General features: G+C 42.6%; 2 protein-coding genes across 2 annotated transcripts; one reads left to right on the top strand and one right to left on the bottom strand.

Moving 5' to 3' along the window:
• Positions 1 to 387: 387 nt before the first annotated feature.
• BRIX1 (biogenesis of ribosomes BRX1) lies at positions 388 to 5,260 on the bottom strand. The gene is made up of 10 exons (XM_074811892.1): positions 5,111 to 5,260; positions 4,029 to 4,140; positions 3,589 to 3,632; positions 2,903 to 2,973; positions 2,473 to 2,522; positions 2,302 to 2,375; positions 2,155 to 2,205; positions 1,762 to 1,863; positions 1,080 to 1,208; positions 388 to 759 (listed from the first exon to the last, which is right to left on the bottom strand). The coding sequence occupies exons 1-10, from the start codon at positions 5,258 to 5,260 to the stop codon at positions 490 to 492; spliced, it is 1,053 nt and encodes a 350-aa protein (XP_074667993.1). The 3' UTR covers positions 388 to 489.
• A 116-nt stretch (positions 5,261 to 5,376) lies between these two features.
• Positions 5,377 to 16,686, top strand: RAD1 (RAD1 checkpoint DNA exonuclease). Its single transcript, XM_074811891.1, has 5 exons — positions 5,377 to 5,571; positions 10,226 to 10,334; positions 12,752 to 13,010; positions 13,365 to 13,463; positions 14,219 to 16,686. Exons 1-5 carry the CDS (start codon positions 5,377 to 5,379, stop codon positions 14,400 to 14,402), a joined length of 846 nt encoding a protein of 281 aa, XP_074667992.1. The 3' UTR covers positions 14,403 to 16,686.
• Positions 16,687 to 18,075: the final 1,389 nt, after the last annotated feature.

The raw sequence follows: 18,075 nt of genomic DNA, 5'->3' as shown, positions 1-18,075 counted from the left end.
TTTCACTATTAATAAAAAAAAGCAATTAAGAGGCCATAACACTTTGCACTCCCTAGGGATTACGAGGAGAAAAAAATTAACACCACTCCCCACAGAATTCATATAAAAGTTAAAACTTTGAAAAGGATTTTCTACTGCTGTCAGACTAGGAAAGCTGACTTTTGAATTGCAGTTCGTGACAAGCACTAGTGACTACCCAGTTATTTTTATTCCTTGTACATGTTACAGTGAGTTGTCTCCCAGAGGTACTCAGGTGTAAGGGGCCAATTCTCAAAAGCAGAAATATTTGGAGTCTCTTACTCCCCCTTCCCCATTGCCATGTTATTTTTCAAAACCCAGAATCCTCTCAAAGAGGGTAAGAGAGTAAGAGGGCAAACTCAACCCTAATAAAGAAATTGATATTTTACTTAAAACTGAAGTCATTAGTTTTGCCTGTAAAAACAACTATTTACAGTATTATGTCATAGGTAATTTCATCACTTGTAACATTTACGCTGATGCTTCAGTTCTGAAAAGCTTTTTTTGCTTCTTCCTCTGTATTTTGCGTAGCTTCTTCTTATCTTTGACAATTGGCTTTGACTCTGGTTTCACGAGCTGTATTTCCACTGGCTTTTCTTCAGCTGGAGTCTCAAAGACCACTTCAGTGGGATCTTCTCCCATGAGCACCTTAGTCCCTTTTTTCTTAATCTTTTGTACTTCCTTCACTTGCTGTTTCTCTCTAAACTTGGCTGCCACTGACAATCTTATCAGCCGTCGATGCTATAAAAATAAGAATTTAAATTACACCAGGTTTCAAATAAGCAAGATAGAAGAAATCGGATATTAAGGAAACAGGTGGTAATTTCTCTTCTTAATTGTCAAAATCCTCACTGTAATGCCATCTTTTCAGTTACAGGAATTTTGGATTCATTCCATTTTCACAAAATTACTCTGTTCTCAAATTGTGATCAGTTAGGGCACTCTTTTCCACAAAGGGTCCCAGGGAAAGGCATACATGATTCTCCTGCACAAACAGACTGCAAGACTGGTTTTCAAATTAGTTGCTAAATGAAAGAGAAGACAACAACAAAGCTGCTTACCATATTTGGGGACTGGTAATGGGGATTTTCATACAGAGTTGGTCCTCCAAAACTGCCTTGGAAGATTTTTATGGGGTTCAGGACAAAACGAGGCCCAATTTCTACTAGAGATGCATCTTCTTCTATTATCTGCAATAAAAAGAATACTTCATTTCTCAGGGATCAAATCAAAGCATATGACTTTGTAGGCATCTTGCATATGGTGATACATCCAAGATACGATGCCACTGAAGCTGATAAGCTAGACTTGTATAAACAGAATTCTCTATATAAAGCAGTTCTTTTAGGTTCAAGCAAGCACTTGGAGAGTACTAGGTATTTGTGAATTCCTGCTTTAGAAAGTAAGCTCCAGTACACTTCGGGTCAAAACAAAAGTAAGGTCAGAAGGCAAGCAAAGCTTAGGCTTTGGCTAGTACTTCCCATTGCCAAGACAACCACCACAGAATCACAACTAACAAAATCTAAATTGAAGCACACAGAACTTAAACCAGCTCTTCCTGGAGATATGGGAGAGGGTAAGTCATTTTAAGAAACCAAAACTACTTTGTGCAAGCACTAAGTATTGGCATATCCTGATAATAATGATTCTTCTTATTTTATTGTAATTAATGGATTTGATATGAAGTTATTTGATATGAAGTACTCCACTGAGCTCCTCTTGAAGAGCTAAGAGACCACTAACCTGGTAATTCCGAAACCAGATCCTCTCGTCTGTAACAGTGAAGGTGAAAACATGATCTACAAAAGGCTGGCTTTTGGGGTGATACTGTGGTGTACTAAATACCTGTAATAAAAGGAAGTATTTCTAAGTATCTGTAATTTAAGAGGCCAAACATAATTGGCTCATTTTTAATTCATTTTAATTTACTATGATCTCGATGCCAGGTTACTTTCAAAACTCAAAACTTGTAAGAACAAGTGTCCCAGTGATTTTAAGCACATGACTCTAATCCTTTGAAGATTTTTTGCAAGTTCAGAAGTGTAAAACTAGTACTTAAGTTGACATTTTAAAATATGTTGCCAAAAGCCATTTCCAATAAGGAAGAAACACTGGATAGAAGAACTACAGACTGACCTGAATAAACAATTCTTTTAGCAGGGCATAATGTGGCTCCTTGTCAAATGTCTACAAAGAAAAAATGTAATTTTGCATACAAAGGTAAATAGAATAGTCATGCAAGGAAAACAAAAGCACACTCAATTAAATAAAACCTATACTTACTGGATCAAAAGACAAAAGGGGCCGTGAGCCCCTCAGGCAGTTTCCTGTCATCTTCAGTTCAGCCAGTGTGTGAACTACAGTGATTTTTTTAAAAAGACTATTTTAGTACTTACAGAAAACTGTACAGACAAGAAAGCAAGAGTCCAAACACAATAATGTCAACCAACTTACCGTTCTGCACTAAGAATTTAGCTGATGGTCCCTGTGGTGTATTTGAAAGCCTGCAAAGGACAGGTAGCGGGGAAGAGAGAAAAGAAAAACATTAACAGCAGCCAGAAGGTATGCCAGATTTCTGCAGTACACTCCAACCAGTTGTTTCTGTATTGAAGTAATTTCAGTTGCTTTTCTATCATTATTGAGTTCCTTTAACATACTTATGAACACTTGCTTTCAAAACAATTTTGTAAAATGCTTCTGTAAAGTCTACAACAGCTGGTCATGCATTGTAAACTTGTACTACCCACAGAAGTGCAAGATTTGTACAAATTTAACTAAGCACCACTATTCCATGCGTCTTCATAATTAGAGTAAGAAATTTTAAACAGAAGGGCGACATCCCCACCTATATATAAAAGTGTAAGAAAAGATAGCATTTTCTTACCACATATAGAGATCCTGTTTCTTTTTGGCTTCAAAAAAGATGCACTTATTGCAGTTTTTCATTTCACACACCTACACAAGACACATCAAATTAGATGTTTACAAAATTCTCATCAATCTCTAATATCTTCCCCCATGCAAAATATAAGCTCAAAAGCAAAGGTCTGATCTTAATGAATTACAGCTACTAATCCCCAAACTTAAGTTGAAACACTTGTTTTGTTGAAAAGTCTCATGTATTTATTACCAGGAGTAATAACTTCACTAAAGCTACAAGCATTCTGGTAAGCTCTCCAGGACATAAACATTAGAGCAGGAGCTGACATTAGGTTCTAGTTTCAGAACTACCCATGCCCTACTACACAGTTTGGCCTGGCTGCATATTTGTTCCCTGCTTTCTTCAAGTATAAACTGTAACACACCTTTCCCCTATATTAGAATGACAGATTCTGTTTTATTTCTTCATGACAAAAGTCTATGTTTAACTAAAGGTCTCATTTTGGTTTTATTAATCAAACGTCAACTTCCTGTTCTAACATAAGTCCTTTTTGAATATCACTAATTTTCATCTATGAACTTATACAAGTCCTATAACTTGTATGAGTTCCTTTGAACTTGTTGCCCTTTTCTCTTGCACAATGCATTTCCAGAGAAAATTTAAAAAGCACTAGTTAAATCCTGGATTACCTCATTAATTACAAACAACTGGTCTTTACGGTCCATTTTAGTATCTGGAAAACAAGAACAACATTTAGAAGGCTGGAAAACCAATTTAACACAAGAAGTTCTTTTAACAGTCAATTGTTTTGCAAAAATTTTACTGGCTATAAATGAAAGGTTAAGAATAATTATCAAGTTGTTTCAGACATGTTATGCAATAAATAAACATAGCAACAAAATTGTCTGTGCACTTAGAGGACTGAGACCATAGGAGTAATTTTCCAGAAAATATGCAGATACAACAGTCACTGTATTTGTTGGCTCAAAAGGAATTTGGTGTTTGTTTGTTTAAGATAAAAGTTTCATCAACACAGTTACGTACCACAGTTTTAAAAAGAACAGGCTGTTAGAAGTTCTTGGTTTAAAACTATGCTGAAAAGGTAAGTTAGGGACGATGCCTAAACTACCTGCTTTAGAGTGAGGCATCAATGTCCTTAAGTCTTGCATTAGGTGCCTTGTTCTGAAATTAATTCCACGAGAAGAGAAAATAAGCACTCGCTCCTTGTTTTTCCATTTACCCTAGGAAAAAGACACCAAAGTTAAGCAGGCAGTTTCTAGCCTTAAAACTAATACAGTCAGCAACAATAAACGTTTGAACTGTAATTACTGGAAAACACAGTAAGAACACCTGTTAACATCATCTGCCCATCTGCACAGAATCACTCTCTCAGCCAGTGATGACTTTCCTACAGAACATAGTGGCCTAAGTTTTTACATGAAGAACCATCATCCGCCCTGCTTCAGTATGTTCCTACGTAAAGCCTTTCACTTGTACAAAACATAAAGTATATATGGCATTAAGAAAACAATATGCATTGCTTATTTGCAAAAGGCATCCCCTCCTTCCCTGAAAAATGACCCGAGCTACAGCCTCAGAGCACAATTTAGCTTCTCCTACAGCAGAGCATATGACGAGATCTGACTTCAATGTGCTTTTTGTTTTTCTTTTAGGCAAACTACATGGCAATTACTGAAGCCGTCTCAGGCCAATTCCTAAATGAAACAGGCATAATTCCCATACACCCATTGCATATAACAGAATTATTCAACTCTTTAAAATACTTTTGAGATTAAGGTAACACATCTTAATTCACATCGACCAGAGTAATGTTCTTTGCCTATTTCCACAGAAATTACATACCACCGCATGTTGCTTGTATGTGAGCCAGGATTATAATAAAACTACGAGAAAGCCTCTCTATCCTCGCTGAGCGGCTGGGTTCCCCCCAGATACCCCGAGTCCTGGTGCCCCAGCCCTGGGAGCAGCTAAGGCCGCAGAAGTCGCCCCCCAGGAACCGTCAACAGAGGGTCACCTGTGCCTCTGCTGCCCGCCCCTGGAGGCGGAATACCTCCCTAACGATAGCCCTGGGCACTGAGGCGAGGAGCCCTTCCTACGGGTAAACGCCGGCCCAGGCAGGGAGCAGAGCAGGAACACGGGGCCCGGCGCGGCCCAGCCCGCTCCGCCCGGGGCAGAGGGGCTGGGAGGTACCTGGGAGACCGGCGGCGGGATGCTGTACTCCTCCGGGACCGCTCCCCCTGGGCCCGGATCGGCATCCGGCTCAGGCGCGCTCGGGGCCTTCTTAGCTCGCTTCTTGGGTCGCGCCGCCGGGCCATCACGCTTCCTCTTGGCCGCCGCCATTTCGGGCGCACCACGCCGTGCCCACAGCCGCGGGCACTTCCGGCCTCTCGCACTTCCGGCCCTCGCACTTCCGGCCCCTGCGGAAGCGCGGCTGTGGCGGCGGGGGGGTGTCCGCCATGCCGTTCTCAGCGCAGCCGCCCGCCAGCGGCGAGCCGTACGTGCTGGCCGCCAGCCTGGACAATGCCCGCCACCTTTCCAGCCTCCTCAGGGCTGTCCACTTCCAGGACCACGCCACGTGTTTCGCCACGGCCAACGGCCTCAGGGTGACCGTGGAGGACGCCAAGTGCATCCAGGCCAACGCCTTCATCCAGGTGGGGCCCCGGGCCCGGCCGCTGCTGGCGGGGCAGTCCCTCCCCGGGGCCAGCGGTGAGGAGGGGCTAGTGCCGCTCTCCGAGACCCTAGAAAGGCCCCGCTTACGCGGTAGAGGGGGTGTGCGGCGAGTTTACCCGCGGAGAAGGGAAAACGTTGCTGAAATCACGGCATAGGGGCGGGAGCTGAGGTGAAGGAGGTGACGTGGTCGTTTATGAGATGTCCGTGCTATTGAAAGGCCGAGCTCAGCGCCTGGTTTGTTCCTGTATGCCTGCTGTGTGATGAGATTGCGCTCTTGTTTAATGTGTTGGCACCTGCTAAGCCCACTGCTCCTACTGACCATACCACTCAGATGTATGAGCAAGTTCATAAAGTATCTGTCTGTCTTCTAAGTAATTTTACTATGTTTCATCCTAAAGCCAAAAAGGTGAATTTAAGTCAACTCTGAAAGAGTACAAATTCACAGACACTCACCTGCAGTGTATCAGCTGGGCTAAGCTGAGAGCTTCCAGCCACAACACAGGAATATGTGTTTTGCCACAGGACTGGAGCAGTGGACTGCCCCTTTCACACTCTGATCCTGCCTGTGCTGAACTTTGTCCAGAAAAGGTGCTTGGGAGGTCACGCATAGAGGATCTCAGCTACACGGAACTGTCCATATAGGCAGCTTTAAATAGCAATCTAAATTACTTTTCTTCACTTGCATTTAATAAAAGATCAAAAGCATCCTTGCTCACTTTTCCGCTACCTCATTTGTAGCTGTGAGTGCCAGCTTTGCTTCATTTACAATAGTTTACTTTCTGAGTGTTTTTTGTTTGTTTGCTTTTATTTAATACATATCCATCTTGTAAGTGCTTTGTTCAGAAGAACAGGTGTTGTGCTGGTTCCTGGTTTTGAAAGCATGTATGATACTGGGGATATAAATGGAAGGGGTGAGGAATGTTACGGTTGTAACTCAAACCCAACTTTGCCTTTCTTCTGTCCTTTAGAGTCTGTCTTTGCTGTCTGTGAAACTGCAGCCTGAACTGTGTGTGAAAGGGGAGAAGCCTGAGTCTTCCTGTTCCTGCATCTCCCCTTTCTTCTGCTCCTTGCTGCACAGTCCTTCTTCACACTAGTGCTGTATTTGTTTGGTTATCTTTCTGCTATTCGAGTAAGTTAAGCTGGCTCGTGAAGTGGCTAGCGTGTGCTAGTGGAAGTTAAGCAGTGGGCATATGTGGGCAGGAGCAGAGGAACAGTGACTGGAGGTGCCTTTGAGAGTTTTGAGCTGTTAAGTATAGAATACAACAGAATATTTCAGTGGGAAGGGACCTACAACGGTCATCTAGTCCAACTGCCTGACCACTTTCACACTGTCCAAAAGTTAAAGTGTGTTTAACAGTAAAGCTTTGTCCAAATGCCTCTTAAACACTGACAGGCTTGGAGCATCGACCACTTCTCTGGGAAGCCCGTTCCAGTGTTTGACCAACCTCCCAGTAAAGAAATGCTTCCTGATGTCCAGCCTAACCTCCCCCCCCGCCCCCAGTGCAGCTCTGAGCCATTCCCACACGTCCTGTCACTGGAGTCCAGGGAGAAGAGATCAGCACCTCCCTCTCCACTTCCCCTCCTCAGGAAGCTGTAGAGAGCAATGAGGTCACCCCTCAGCCTCCTTTTCTCCAAACTAGACAAGCCCAGAGTCCTCAGCCACTCCTCACAGGACACGCTTTCCAGCCCTCCCACCAGCTTTGCTGCCCTCCTCTGGATGCATTCAAGGACCTTCACATCCTCCTTAAACTGTGGGGCCCAGCACTGCCCACAGCACTCAAGGGGAGGCCGCACCAGCACTGAACACAGCGGGATAATCACCGCTTTTGACCGGCTGGTCATGCTGTGTCTGATGCACCCCAGGCTGCGGTTTGCCCTCTTGGCTGCCAGTAAAAATATGTAACTGCTTTTTTAAAAGCAGCTCACATGACCCTGCTTTATTTCTGAGATACTCTGTTCCTGCAGTTACTACAAAGCAGCTAGTGCCCAGTGGCAGATGGGGTAGCCTGGAATAGTTTACCCCCATCAGACTAGTAAAGGCACATTTCAGCATGTTTCAATGTGGTGAACTCACTATTCTATTCTGTTCTGTTCTTACATATTTTTATTATTTGAAGTGTTTATTCATGCTCTAGGTGAAGAAAAGTATTGTTTCTGGAGGAGGACATTGTATAGCTGCACTTGTATTGCAGTGGTGGAGTTCCCAGTCCTGAGGGATATGGGTCAGGTAAAGAGTAAAGTCCCGACCCTGAATTTTAGGAAAGCAAACTTCCAGCTGTTAAGGGAGTTAGTCAACAGGACCCCCTGAGAAACTGCCCTCAGGGACAAGGGAGTGGAACAGAGCTGGAAGATCTTTAGGGGCACTTTTCATAGAGCACGAGAGCTCTTGATCCCCATGAGTAAGAAATCAGGAAAGGAAGGCAAGAGACCAGCATGGATGAGTCAAGAACTCATGGTCAAACTAAAGGGCAAGAAGGAAATGCACAGGCAGTGGAAGCAGGGACAGCATAGGGACATTGCCCCGTTGTGTAGGGATGGGGTCAGGAAGGCCAAGGCGCAGCTGGAGCTGAACTTGGCAAGGGACGTGAAGAACAATAGAAAGGGCCTCTGTAGGTATGTCAGCCAGAAAAGGAAGGGCAAAGAAAGTGTTCCCCCCCATGAACACCACTGGTAAACTGGTAACAATGCACTAGAAGGCTGAGTGAGGTACTCAACAACTTTTTGCCTCAGTCTTCCCTGGCAATCTCTCTTCCCACACCTCTTGAGTGGATGGACCTTGAGCAGGGACTGGGGGAGCAAAGTCCCTCCCACTGCACAAGATCAGATTCAAGACCACCTGAGGAAACTGAGCATACTTAAGTCTGTGGGAGCTGCCGAGATGCACCCCAGAGTCCTGAGGGAATTGGCTGCTGTAGCTGCCAAGCCACTCTCCATCATATTTGAAAAGTCATCGCAGTCAGGTGAAATCCCCGGAGGCTGAGAAAAAAGAAACATTGCACCCATTTTTACAAAGGGTAGACAGGAGGACCCTAGGAACTACTGTTCTGTCAGCCTCCCCTCTGTGCCTGGGAAGATCATGGAACAGATCCTCCTAGAAGCTATGCTAAGACACATGAAGGACAGGGAGGTGATTTGAGACAGCCAGCATGGCTTCACCAAGGGCAAGTCCTGTCTGACCAACCTCATGGCCTTCTCTGATGGAGTGACTGCGTCAGTGGACAAGGGAAGAGCTATGGATGTCATCTATCTGGACTTCTGTAAGGCCTTGACGTGATCCCCCACAACATCCTTCTCTCTAAACTGGGGAGAGATGGACTTGATGGATGGACTGTTTGGTGACTGAAGAACTGGCTGGATGGTCACATCCAGAGTGTAGTGGTCAATGGCTCAATGTCCAGATGGAGATCTGTGATGAGTGGTGTCCCACAGGGGTCTGTACTGGGACCAGTACTGTTTATATCTTCATCAGTGACATAGTGGGATCGAGTGCACCCCCAGGAAATTTGCAGATGACATCAAGCTGAGTGGTGTGGTTGACATGCCCGAGGGAAGGGATGTGCCATCCAGAGAGGCCTGGACAAGCTTGAGAAGTGGGCCCATGTGAACCTCATGAGGTTCAACAATGCCAAGTGCAAGGTCCTGCACATGGGTCAGGCCAACCCCCGTTTCAATACTGGCTGGGGGATAAAGGGATTGAGAGCAGCCCTGCGGAGAAGAACTTGGGAGTACTGGTGGATGAAAAGCTGGACATGAGCCAGCAATGTGCACTTGCAGCCCAGAATGCCAACTGTATCAAGAGAAGTGTGGCCAGCAGGTTGAGGGAGGAGATTCTGCCCCTCTACTCCACTCTCATGAGACCTCACCTTTACTGCGTTCAGCTCTGGAGTCCTCAGCACAGGAGAGACAAGGACCTGTTGGAGCAGGTCCAGAGGAGGCCACAAAAATGCTTAGAGGGATGGAACACCTCCCCTGTGAGGACAGGCTGACAGAGTTGGGGTTGTTCAGCCTGGAGAAGAGAAGGCTCCAGGGAGACCTTATAGCAGCCTTCCAGTACTTAAAGGGAGCTTTTAAGAAAGATGTGGGCAATCTTTTAAATGGTTTTAAACTAAAAGAGGGTAGATTTAGACTAGATATAAGGAAGAAATTTTTTAGGATGAGTGTGGTGAAACACTGGCACAGGTTACCCAGAGATGTGGTAGATGTCCCATCTCTGGAAACATTCAGGGCCAAGTTGGACGGGGCTCTGAGCAACCTGATCTAGTTGAAGATATTCCTGCTCGTTGCAGGGGGTTTGGAACTGGGTGACCTCCAAAGGTCCCTTCCAACCCAAACTAGGTCCCCGAATGTTTCCAGCTCCAGCAGTAGTCAGCTTTAATCTTTAACATTTGTAGCTTGTTTTTAAACTATAAAAGACAAGTGTTTAGGTTTTCATGCTTATGCCATGCTACTTTGTTTCAGCTGTGACCCAATTTTATTTTACTAGTTTGGAGGCTGAAGTTCCATTGTTACATGTAGAAATCACTTTGTATTGCACTGATCTCTGAAAGTGAAAGCGCTGAATTTAAGGAAATAAGTGTAAACTGTAAAATAATTGCAGAAGCTCTTCTTTCTTCATCTCTTTCCTTTCTCTTACAGGCAGAAATTTTTCAGGAATTTGCTGTTCAGGAGGAATCAGTGACATTCCGGATCAATTTGTCTGTCCTTCTCGACTGCTTGACCATTTTTGGTACCAGTTCTTTGCCAGGTATGGTGCGTATTTACCTTGAGAGTGTATATGTATTGTGTAATCACATAGTGAAACCTGTACACAGCTATAGGGAGACAGTCTCTGCAAAACTTGTGACTTCCTCACCTTAAGTCCTTCTGAGCATGGCAGCTATCACTGTGAAGCAGGATCCATCCTGTTTACTTAAGCTCATGTAGGTGTGTGCTGTGATAACAGCTGATGGAGGGAAGACAGGAGCTGATGGATGTGAGCCTAGCTGGTGTGTCAGGACTGCTGCAGCAGCAGAGGCTAAAAGAGGCTGATTCGGTTTGGAAGATGGAATAAAGGTATATGTGTGATGCTGGTGGGGTAACTGAGAAACAGAGGAGTCTTCCTGTGAAGATAACATGTTCTGGGTCTGTGTAAGGCACAAAAGAACCACTTGTTTTGGGAGAGAACCCTTTTGTGGCATGAGGTCCAATGAACAGCCCCAGCTTGTACCATTATTCTGGTTCAGGGCTGAAGATCTCTAATAGTTTATGTAATCTTGATAAGAAAACATGTCAAGTAATTTGTTCAGGCATCTCTGGCAAGTTGTGTGATGTTTAGGCTTGGAGTTCTGACTCTAAGGCGAGTACTCTATCCTAGGACTATTACATGCCATGACTGCCTTTCCAGTCGATCTGCTTTCAGCCCAGGGCCTGGATAGATCATCCACATCACACAAATACGCTGGTTTGTTCCCAAGTGCCCTTCACTTAAGGGGAAAATCTGGGCACAGCTGGCAGAATAGTTCCTCTGCAGCCCATTCAGGGTAGTCAGTATAGATGTAGAGAGCACCAAGGTTCCCTCTACTAGGGACAGTGCTTCACGCTGTCACATGCTTTTATGTGGCCAGCAGGGCAGGCTGCACATACCCTCAGCATCAGGCTAAAAGACTACTGCTTGGACAGGCTGGGGCAGCCTCTTATCAGACCTGTCAGTTTGAGCTGAAAAAGCATGAAAGCTGTCAGTACATCTTAAGGCCACAAGGCATCCACATTGGACTTACAAGGGACTCGGGATGACTCATTGCTGTGAACTGTGACAGAAATCAGTACACTGAGACACAGTATAGACATAATTTCGAATTTGTCTTGCTAACAAAAAATTTTATATGAACTCAATAATAAATGTGATCTCTTTCCAATATTTCTGTGGCTTGTGTAACCCTGGAACATCCAGCTACCTCAGAAACATTAACAAGCATATGCACAAATTAAGAAATGGTCTGGTGCAGATTTACTGGGCTTGAAGAATTCTGCAGGGGTTCCAGGTATCACCATCAGTTCACTGTGCTCCTGGTCCCAGTGCAATAGCTGTTATGTGGCACCTTCAGTTCCTTCCCTTCTTCAGACTACACCTGCATTTGTTTTGTGAGTATTATCTCCAGCTTGCTGATAAAGTACTGGAGGAATGATACTTACCTAAGATCTCACAGGAAATCTGTGGCTGGATTGGGTAGCATTTCTGGTGCTGTCAGAGCACTTTAGGCCTTGCTTATCAAGTTTGTGAATTACAAAAAAATCAAGTAGACTGTATTATTGATCCTGTTTGTAGTCTTTTCAGTGACAGAGGTGCATGGGAAGCTGCCTTCACAATTATGTATACAAATACTGAATTACATGAACCCATCTGTTTAAACAAAAAAACCCCATGTCTTAGCAAATTTTATTTCCTATAAATTAATTTTAATTTTTTTTTTAACCTGATGGTTGTTCAAAAAATATTTTCACAAGCAAAAATAACTACAAGTTAGCATGACTGTCTGGGTGCTAAAAGGTGCACTGTGTACGCACACAGAGTAGAGTGATACCATGACAATTTTTTGGGGCAGTTCTGCCATTGCAGTTGTGTATTGGAACTCCACGTTCCTCTGCTGTTTCTGTTGTGACTCTGACCTGAAGACCTAAATCAACTGTACTAAAGAGCACTCTGATTTTGGGAAACCAAACATTCAAATTACGATTACCTAGCAAAAGGAGGATGTGACCGTAATGCAAGCTAAGCTGTGTTAACTTCAGTTTGGGTTGCACAAGTAACAAGAGTAGTAAAGAAAGGTGATGTGCACCAGAGAGAGCCTCAGGACCACTGAGGATTTTCCAAGTCCAGAGACATGTAGCATATCCAGCTTCATTGTCACAGCTAATGTTACCCATTGGGTACATGACATGAGTTGGAATTGAACTGGTGTCTACATACAAATAAGTTAATTTTGCTGCATAGCTATTAGCACTTCATAGGGTGTCTAGGAGGCTGCACTAACCATGCTACATTAGTGTATTGGAGTCTGGACCAAACATGCTAAATCAAATTGATCTGTGCCCCATATGCCAGTAAAATATGAATTCTCTAAAGTGATCAGATGTGCTAGCTAACTCTCTGAAGAATGTATATTTCATTCTCTTTTTTTTCAGGAACATCAACGGCCCTTAGGATGTGTTATCGTGGTTATGGTTATCCCTTGATGCTCTTCTTGGAAGAAGGAGGAGTAGTGACAGTGTGCAAAATTAACACTCAAGAACCTGATCAGTTGTTAGACTTTGATTTCTGCAGTACAAAGGTTGTTAATAAAATTATCCTGCAGTCGGAGGGGCTACGAGAAGCATTTGCTGAACTGGATATGACCAGTGAAGTTCTGCAGATTACCATGTCTCCAGATAAACCTTACTTCAGGTACTTAAAACTATGCTTTCGGCTCAAATGTTCATGCTTGGCCTCTGTTGGTAAGGTCTGGAAGTTTTCAGGGTGAAGATGGGGGAGCCATTTTAGAATATTGCTTTATTTCAAGAAGAATTGTAATGAGTATAACAAATCCCAATATGTAAGCTAATTAACACAGTAATGAATATATTAACAACCTGGTAAATGTGACACCAATGTGAACAATTTAGCATTTTTAATTAAATAAAGCCAAACAAACAACAGTGTTTTGTGAAACAGCCATTGAGATATGCAAGATGACTGATTCTGATGAGTTTTTAGAGGGCTGTGATCAGGTATTTTTAGATGGTGCCTTTTGTCTTGCAGGTTATCCACTTTTGGAAATGCAGGAAGTGCACATCTGGACTACCCTAGGGACTCTGACTTGATGGAAACATTCCACTGTAACCAGACCCAGACAAACAGGTAGGAAGTCTGTGATCAGTGCCCTGTGTGGCAAGTCATGCCAATGTAGGAGACTGGGCCGCATTGGGAGAAAGTTAGTGCAGACAGAAGAATGCAAGGATGAAGACAAGGCCAGCAAAATAAGGTGCCAAAAACACACAAGATAGCAGGTAAGTGAGAAACATCTGTGGTCAGCAAAAGCACACAAGTCTGAGCAAAACAGGGTATGAGATAAGGGAATTTTGGCAAGTTTTGGGCTTTACGTGCCAATTGCAATTAACCAATGCAAATGCTTGTAGAGGCGCATGAACAGCACGTGCAGACAACCTGTAGCCTATTAGAAGATAGATGAGTGCGTGTACGGAACTTAGTAGAATATAAATGTAACCAGAAAAGGAATAAAAAAAAAAAGATGGACGACCTGATCATCACATTGGTGTTGCGTCGTTTCTGTTCCCGCACGGAGAAATAAGGACCCCGGCTAATGGTGACCCCAATAATGCCTTCTTGCTGAAAAGTTTAAAAAACTGTTTTGCATTACTATGACATTTATTTCACAAGTATAGGGGAAAAAAATACTTCCCATCTGATAAAAGTCTGTGTCTGTGATCAAAAGCTAAGGGATAACAATGTCTGTCTGGTGTCATTACCAGGAAAAGATCAAATTAGCACGTTGTTAATTGCTTTTTAATTATTCTGTGGCTTTAATTGGGAGTAATATTTCAGCTCCTCTCTGCACAATATATTTTTTTCAGATGACTTTTTTTCCTCTGCAGGTACAAGATTTCTTTGCTTAAACCATCTACAAAGGCACTGGCTTTATCTTGTAAAGTGTCCATTCGAACAGATGCTCAAGGATTTCTATCACTGCAGTATATGATTAGGAATGAAGATGGACAGATCTGTTTCGTGGAGTACTATTGTTGCCCTGATGAGGATATTACTGAAGCAGAAATGTAGGTTTATGTTACGGCATCTGTATTATATTTATGGATATATATATAAAATACTATATTTTTTTATAAAACTGAATGAAAGCTGTAAAGATTGATAGACTTGATGCTGTCATTTTTTTTAACTCTGGAAAAGGACTTCCTTTTTAGTCCCTTGCAAACATTTCTTAGCCTTGACTGAAAAAACTAAGCTAAAAAAACAAGAAGGGGAGCTGATCTCTTATAGCCACTGATTCCAGCACAGATGTTAAAGTGGTGTTCATGTAATATGTTGCTGCTTTGTAAAGTGTTCTCCAAGAATTTTTGTTTGTATTTTGGTTTTTGTCTTTGGCTTGTCTAAGCAATTACACAAGAGAAAATCTGAACACTAGCTGTATGTTAGCCAGTTAACTTTCAGTGACTTAAAAGTAAACTCAAATTTGTGGTGAAAGAGGATGACATTTTCAAAATGATTTCTTAGTAGCAGCAGGTGGTTTTTTTCTGGCAAATGTTGACGTGTTTTGCTGGTGAAGCAACTAGGTTCTTCCTCATTTTGATTAATTCTTAATATACCTTAATTCCTTGGAATTTCATCTGATACCAATTTACCCTTTTGTCTGCAATACTGGTGTTGAATTGGTGAATTAAGATAGAAGCCAGGATTTACTTATTTGTTACTCATAACTATTCTGGCAACATTATTGTTTTGTATCTAGTAATTTATTACACAGCCACAAGAATGCTGTTGTTGAAATGTTTCTGTATGTACATGTCCCCATTCCTACCCTGCTACTCTACTATTGCCGTTAAGAATCATAAGAAGAGAGAAAAGTTTTGTATTTGAAATTATTTCTGAAATTCGTTTACTATCTCAATAGCCTTTTTCAGCAACAGGAGGGACTCCTAAACTGAAGTGAAGGAATGTCTGCCTGTGTCCCGTGGGGTGGGGTATTCATATCACTGATAAATATGGGCATAACTTCTTACTCACTGAAAAGGGAGTGCAGTTTCTGGAGAGTTTTCTGCAGTGGCCAGCTTTGCAAAATAGTGAGGTGGGTTGTACTTAGGTCAAACGTTGCACTTCTGCTTTCACACCTCTCCATTGCAAACAACCTGCTCAGAACAGGAGGTCCACCGAACCAGCTGGGCAGATCCAGATGCAGAGACTGCGGATCGCACTGCAAGAGACTGCAGTCTTCCTGCCTGGCTGCTGTGGGGTGCAATCCCAGAGTCAGTGATCTGCGGGTAGTTTATACAGCTCTAGGCTGTAGTCAAGTTTTATTGTTTGTCAGAAGATGAGGTCCTGCTGTGCACGTGTGGAAGACAGAATGTTCGTATGTTACCAAGTTGATTGCTTCACAGTTCAACAGAATCCAAGTCCTTTGGGTTTATTTTAAGTTTAAAATGCTTTTGTTGACCATTTTTCACCTCTTGCTTGTGTCAGCAAGAGTATACTTTCAGGGTGCAGTGTCGACAGTTCACTTTCGTTGTCTTCCCTGCAGATCCTCCATTTATTGCAATAAATTTTACGTTTGAAAAATAATGACAAATCTTTGAACTACAAGACTGATAAAGATACCTAATAATATTCTAAATTGCTCTTATTTACCATCTTTTTTCTTTTTCAAACTTAAGTATTCAGTCTAGGTGAATTTCCTTTTGGCTTACTACCTCAATTTCTTCAGTGAAAAAAAAAAATTATGGTCTCCTTGGGAATTATTAATATTATCCCTGACTAGTGAGTGTTAAGAATTATTTACATGATCTCTGGGTGACAGGATAAAAATGAAACAGAACACATCACTTTCTTAATGTGATTTATTTTGGAGTATCAAAGTTCCTTGTACTGTGTTCAAGGACATTACTGTGGCTTAACATTTGTACTTCTGTATAATTGCCTACAGATGTACTATATTACTTCTTAAAATAGTACTTTTAACAATTTCTTCTCTAATCCACCAACAGGGATCATGGAAATAATATCCTAAGAAGTTAGAACACCACAAAATACCAGAAAGCAACTGTCGCGTTTCATAAATAATAGCTATTACAGACATGCATGATTTGTGCAAGGCTTAACATCTGTACCCCAAATGGACTAAGTCAGGACCTAGACTCACAAAGGTGGGGAGATGCTTGTGCACCTTGTGACACCTTGTGCACCTGGATATGGTTCTAGGTGGACAAAGTCATGGAAAGTCTGGGCTACAGACTCCTTGCCGTAAGGCAAGGTTTAGGATCCACCTGTGATGGATTATATTACATTTCTGCCTTCAAACACAGTCAAATAAAAAAGGTGAAGAGAATAATGACTGGAAAGTCGTTGTGCATCTTTTTGACCTGGTAAATTGCTTAAATTCTGCAAACCTTCACTGTGGGATTAGATTAAATTTCCTACCACACTTTGCATGAGATCCAAAACTTGGGGGACAGTGCCTTTAGTACGTTTTATCTCTTCTACTTGACAAGTCTTTCTCCCTTGCAGACCATCGGAAACCTGCCATAGAAGAAACATTTAGTTCAAATTTTTCCCTTTAGTAGTATCCAGAATGACTTAGATTTTGCCCGCTTGCTTTCTTATAAAATGGTACACGCAAGTATTCAGCATAACTGATGGTCTAAACTAAAAACAGTTCTTGGAGGGGGGAAACCAGAACCAGCGTTTTCCACCTGGGTTCAATACAGCTGTAGTAGGTGCTGCCAGGCTGTTCTGATTTACTGCCTTTGGGACTCTGGGCAACTCAGATCCAGAGGCCACGAAACTGACAAGTGACTTTTCCTCCAATTATTTTGATTTGTGCTTTCCAGAGTAAGAACTGACTTCAAATCTTCGAGAAGGCACCTCCTTTTATTCTACTACTGCTACCAATGGGCCTTGGGTCCCGCTGGTCTGCTAAGATACTGGAAGCCAAAATAATGACTTTGGCTTCTGGTCCTGACAATCTTTATGAAACAAAACACCAACAATGCCAGTGCTAATGTTACCTCTTACCTCCCAACACACTGAGAAGTTCTTGTGTTGCTCTGGCTTTCACATATTGAGGCCCATCCACAACCATTTGGATCTGTAAAGCTGCTGAGCCCAAAATTCTCCAAAAGGAATTGAGTTCTATACCTCTGTTTCAAAGTTAGTAAGGGAAACAATGTTTAATTACATGTAGATTTATAAGAAAATACATTCTTGTATTCTTGACTAGATAGGTCTTTAGCGAGGTCAAAAATAATTGGAAAATTTGAGATAAGCCACATGCTGTTTCCTGTAGGTGTCTGTTTTGAACTTCATTTTGTAGCGGCTTGTAAACCCCTAAGAATCAAGCAGGTGGGTCTTACCAAAAAAAATATGCAGAAATTGTATAAATAATTATAGTAACACTAAACAGTGCTTTTGCTGAGAGAACACTAACATTAAACTGAACAAATTCAGAATTATTTTTAAAGTGGAGCTATTACAGAGTAGAGGCTTGATGCATTCCTGTTGAGACAGAAACTCATTTTTGTATGAATCTGAGGTGGTGGCAGGACTGCTTAGGTATAAATGGCAGCCAGAGGCCACAACAGGCTGCTTCAGCCTCTTTCTACCCTGCTGCTCTCCTTAGCCAGGCTCGAACAACTAACACTGTGTTAGCACTACTAAATCTAATTGTAAGGGCTCTGCAAGGGAGTGAGTGTTGCAGGGAAATGTAATCAGGTGCCCACACAGC

This window comes from Strix aluco, chromosome Z, assembly GCF_031877795.1.
Source record: "Strix aluco isolate bStrAlu1 chromosome Z, bStrAlu1.hap1, whole genome shotgun sequence".
In the NCBI taxonomy this organism is placed as follows: domain Eukaryota; kingdom Metazoa; phylum Chordata; class Aves; order Strigiformes; family Strigidae; genus Strix; species Strix aluco.
This window is presented reverse-complemented; position numbering and strand designations above follow the sequence as displayed.

Bases quoted from the DNA above. Each gene is read 5' to 3' on its own strand.
- BRIX1 (XM_074811892.1), bottom strand. From the start codon at position 5,260: ATGGCGGCGGCCAAGAGGAAGCGTGATGGCCCGGCGGCGCGACCCAAG. The intron at 4,141-5,110 runs GTACCTCCCAGC...TCTTTTTCCTAG, and splicing joins TCCCGCCGCCGGTCTCCCAG to GGTAAATGGAAAAACAAGGA. The intron at 2,523-2,902 runs GTAAGAAAATGC...TGTCCTTTGCAG, and splicing joins AAACAGGATCTCTATATGTG to GCTTTCAAATACACCACAGG.
- RAD1 (XM_074811891.1), top strand. From the start codon at position 5,377: ATGCCGTTCTCAGCGCAGCCGCCCGCCAGCGGCGAGCCGTACGTGCTG. The intron at 5,572-10,225 runs GTGGGGCCCCGG...TTTCTCTTACAG, and splicing joins AGGCCAACGCCTTCATCCAG to GCAGAAATTTTTCAGGAATT. The intron at 13,464-14,218 runs GTAGGAAGTCTG...TTTCCTCTGCAG, and splicing joins AACCAGACCCAGACAAACAG to GTACAAGATTTCTTTGCTTA.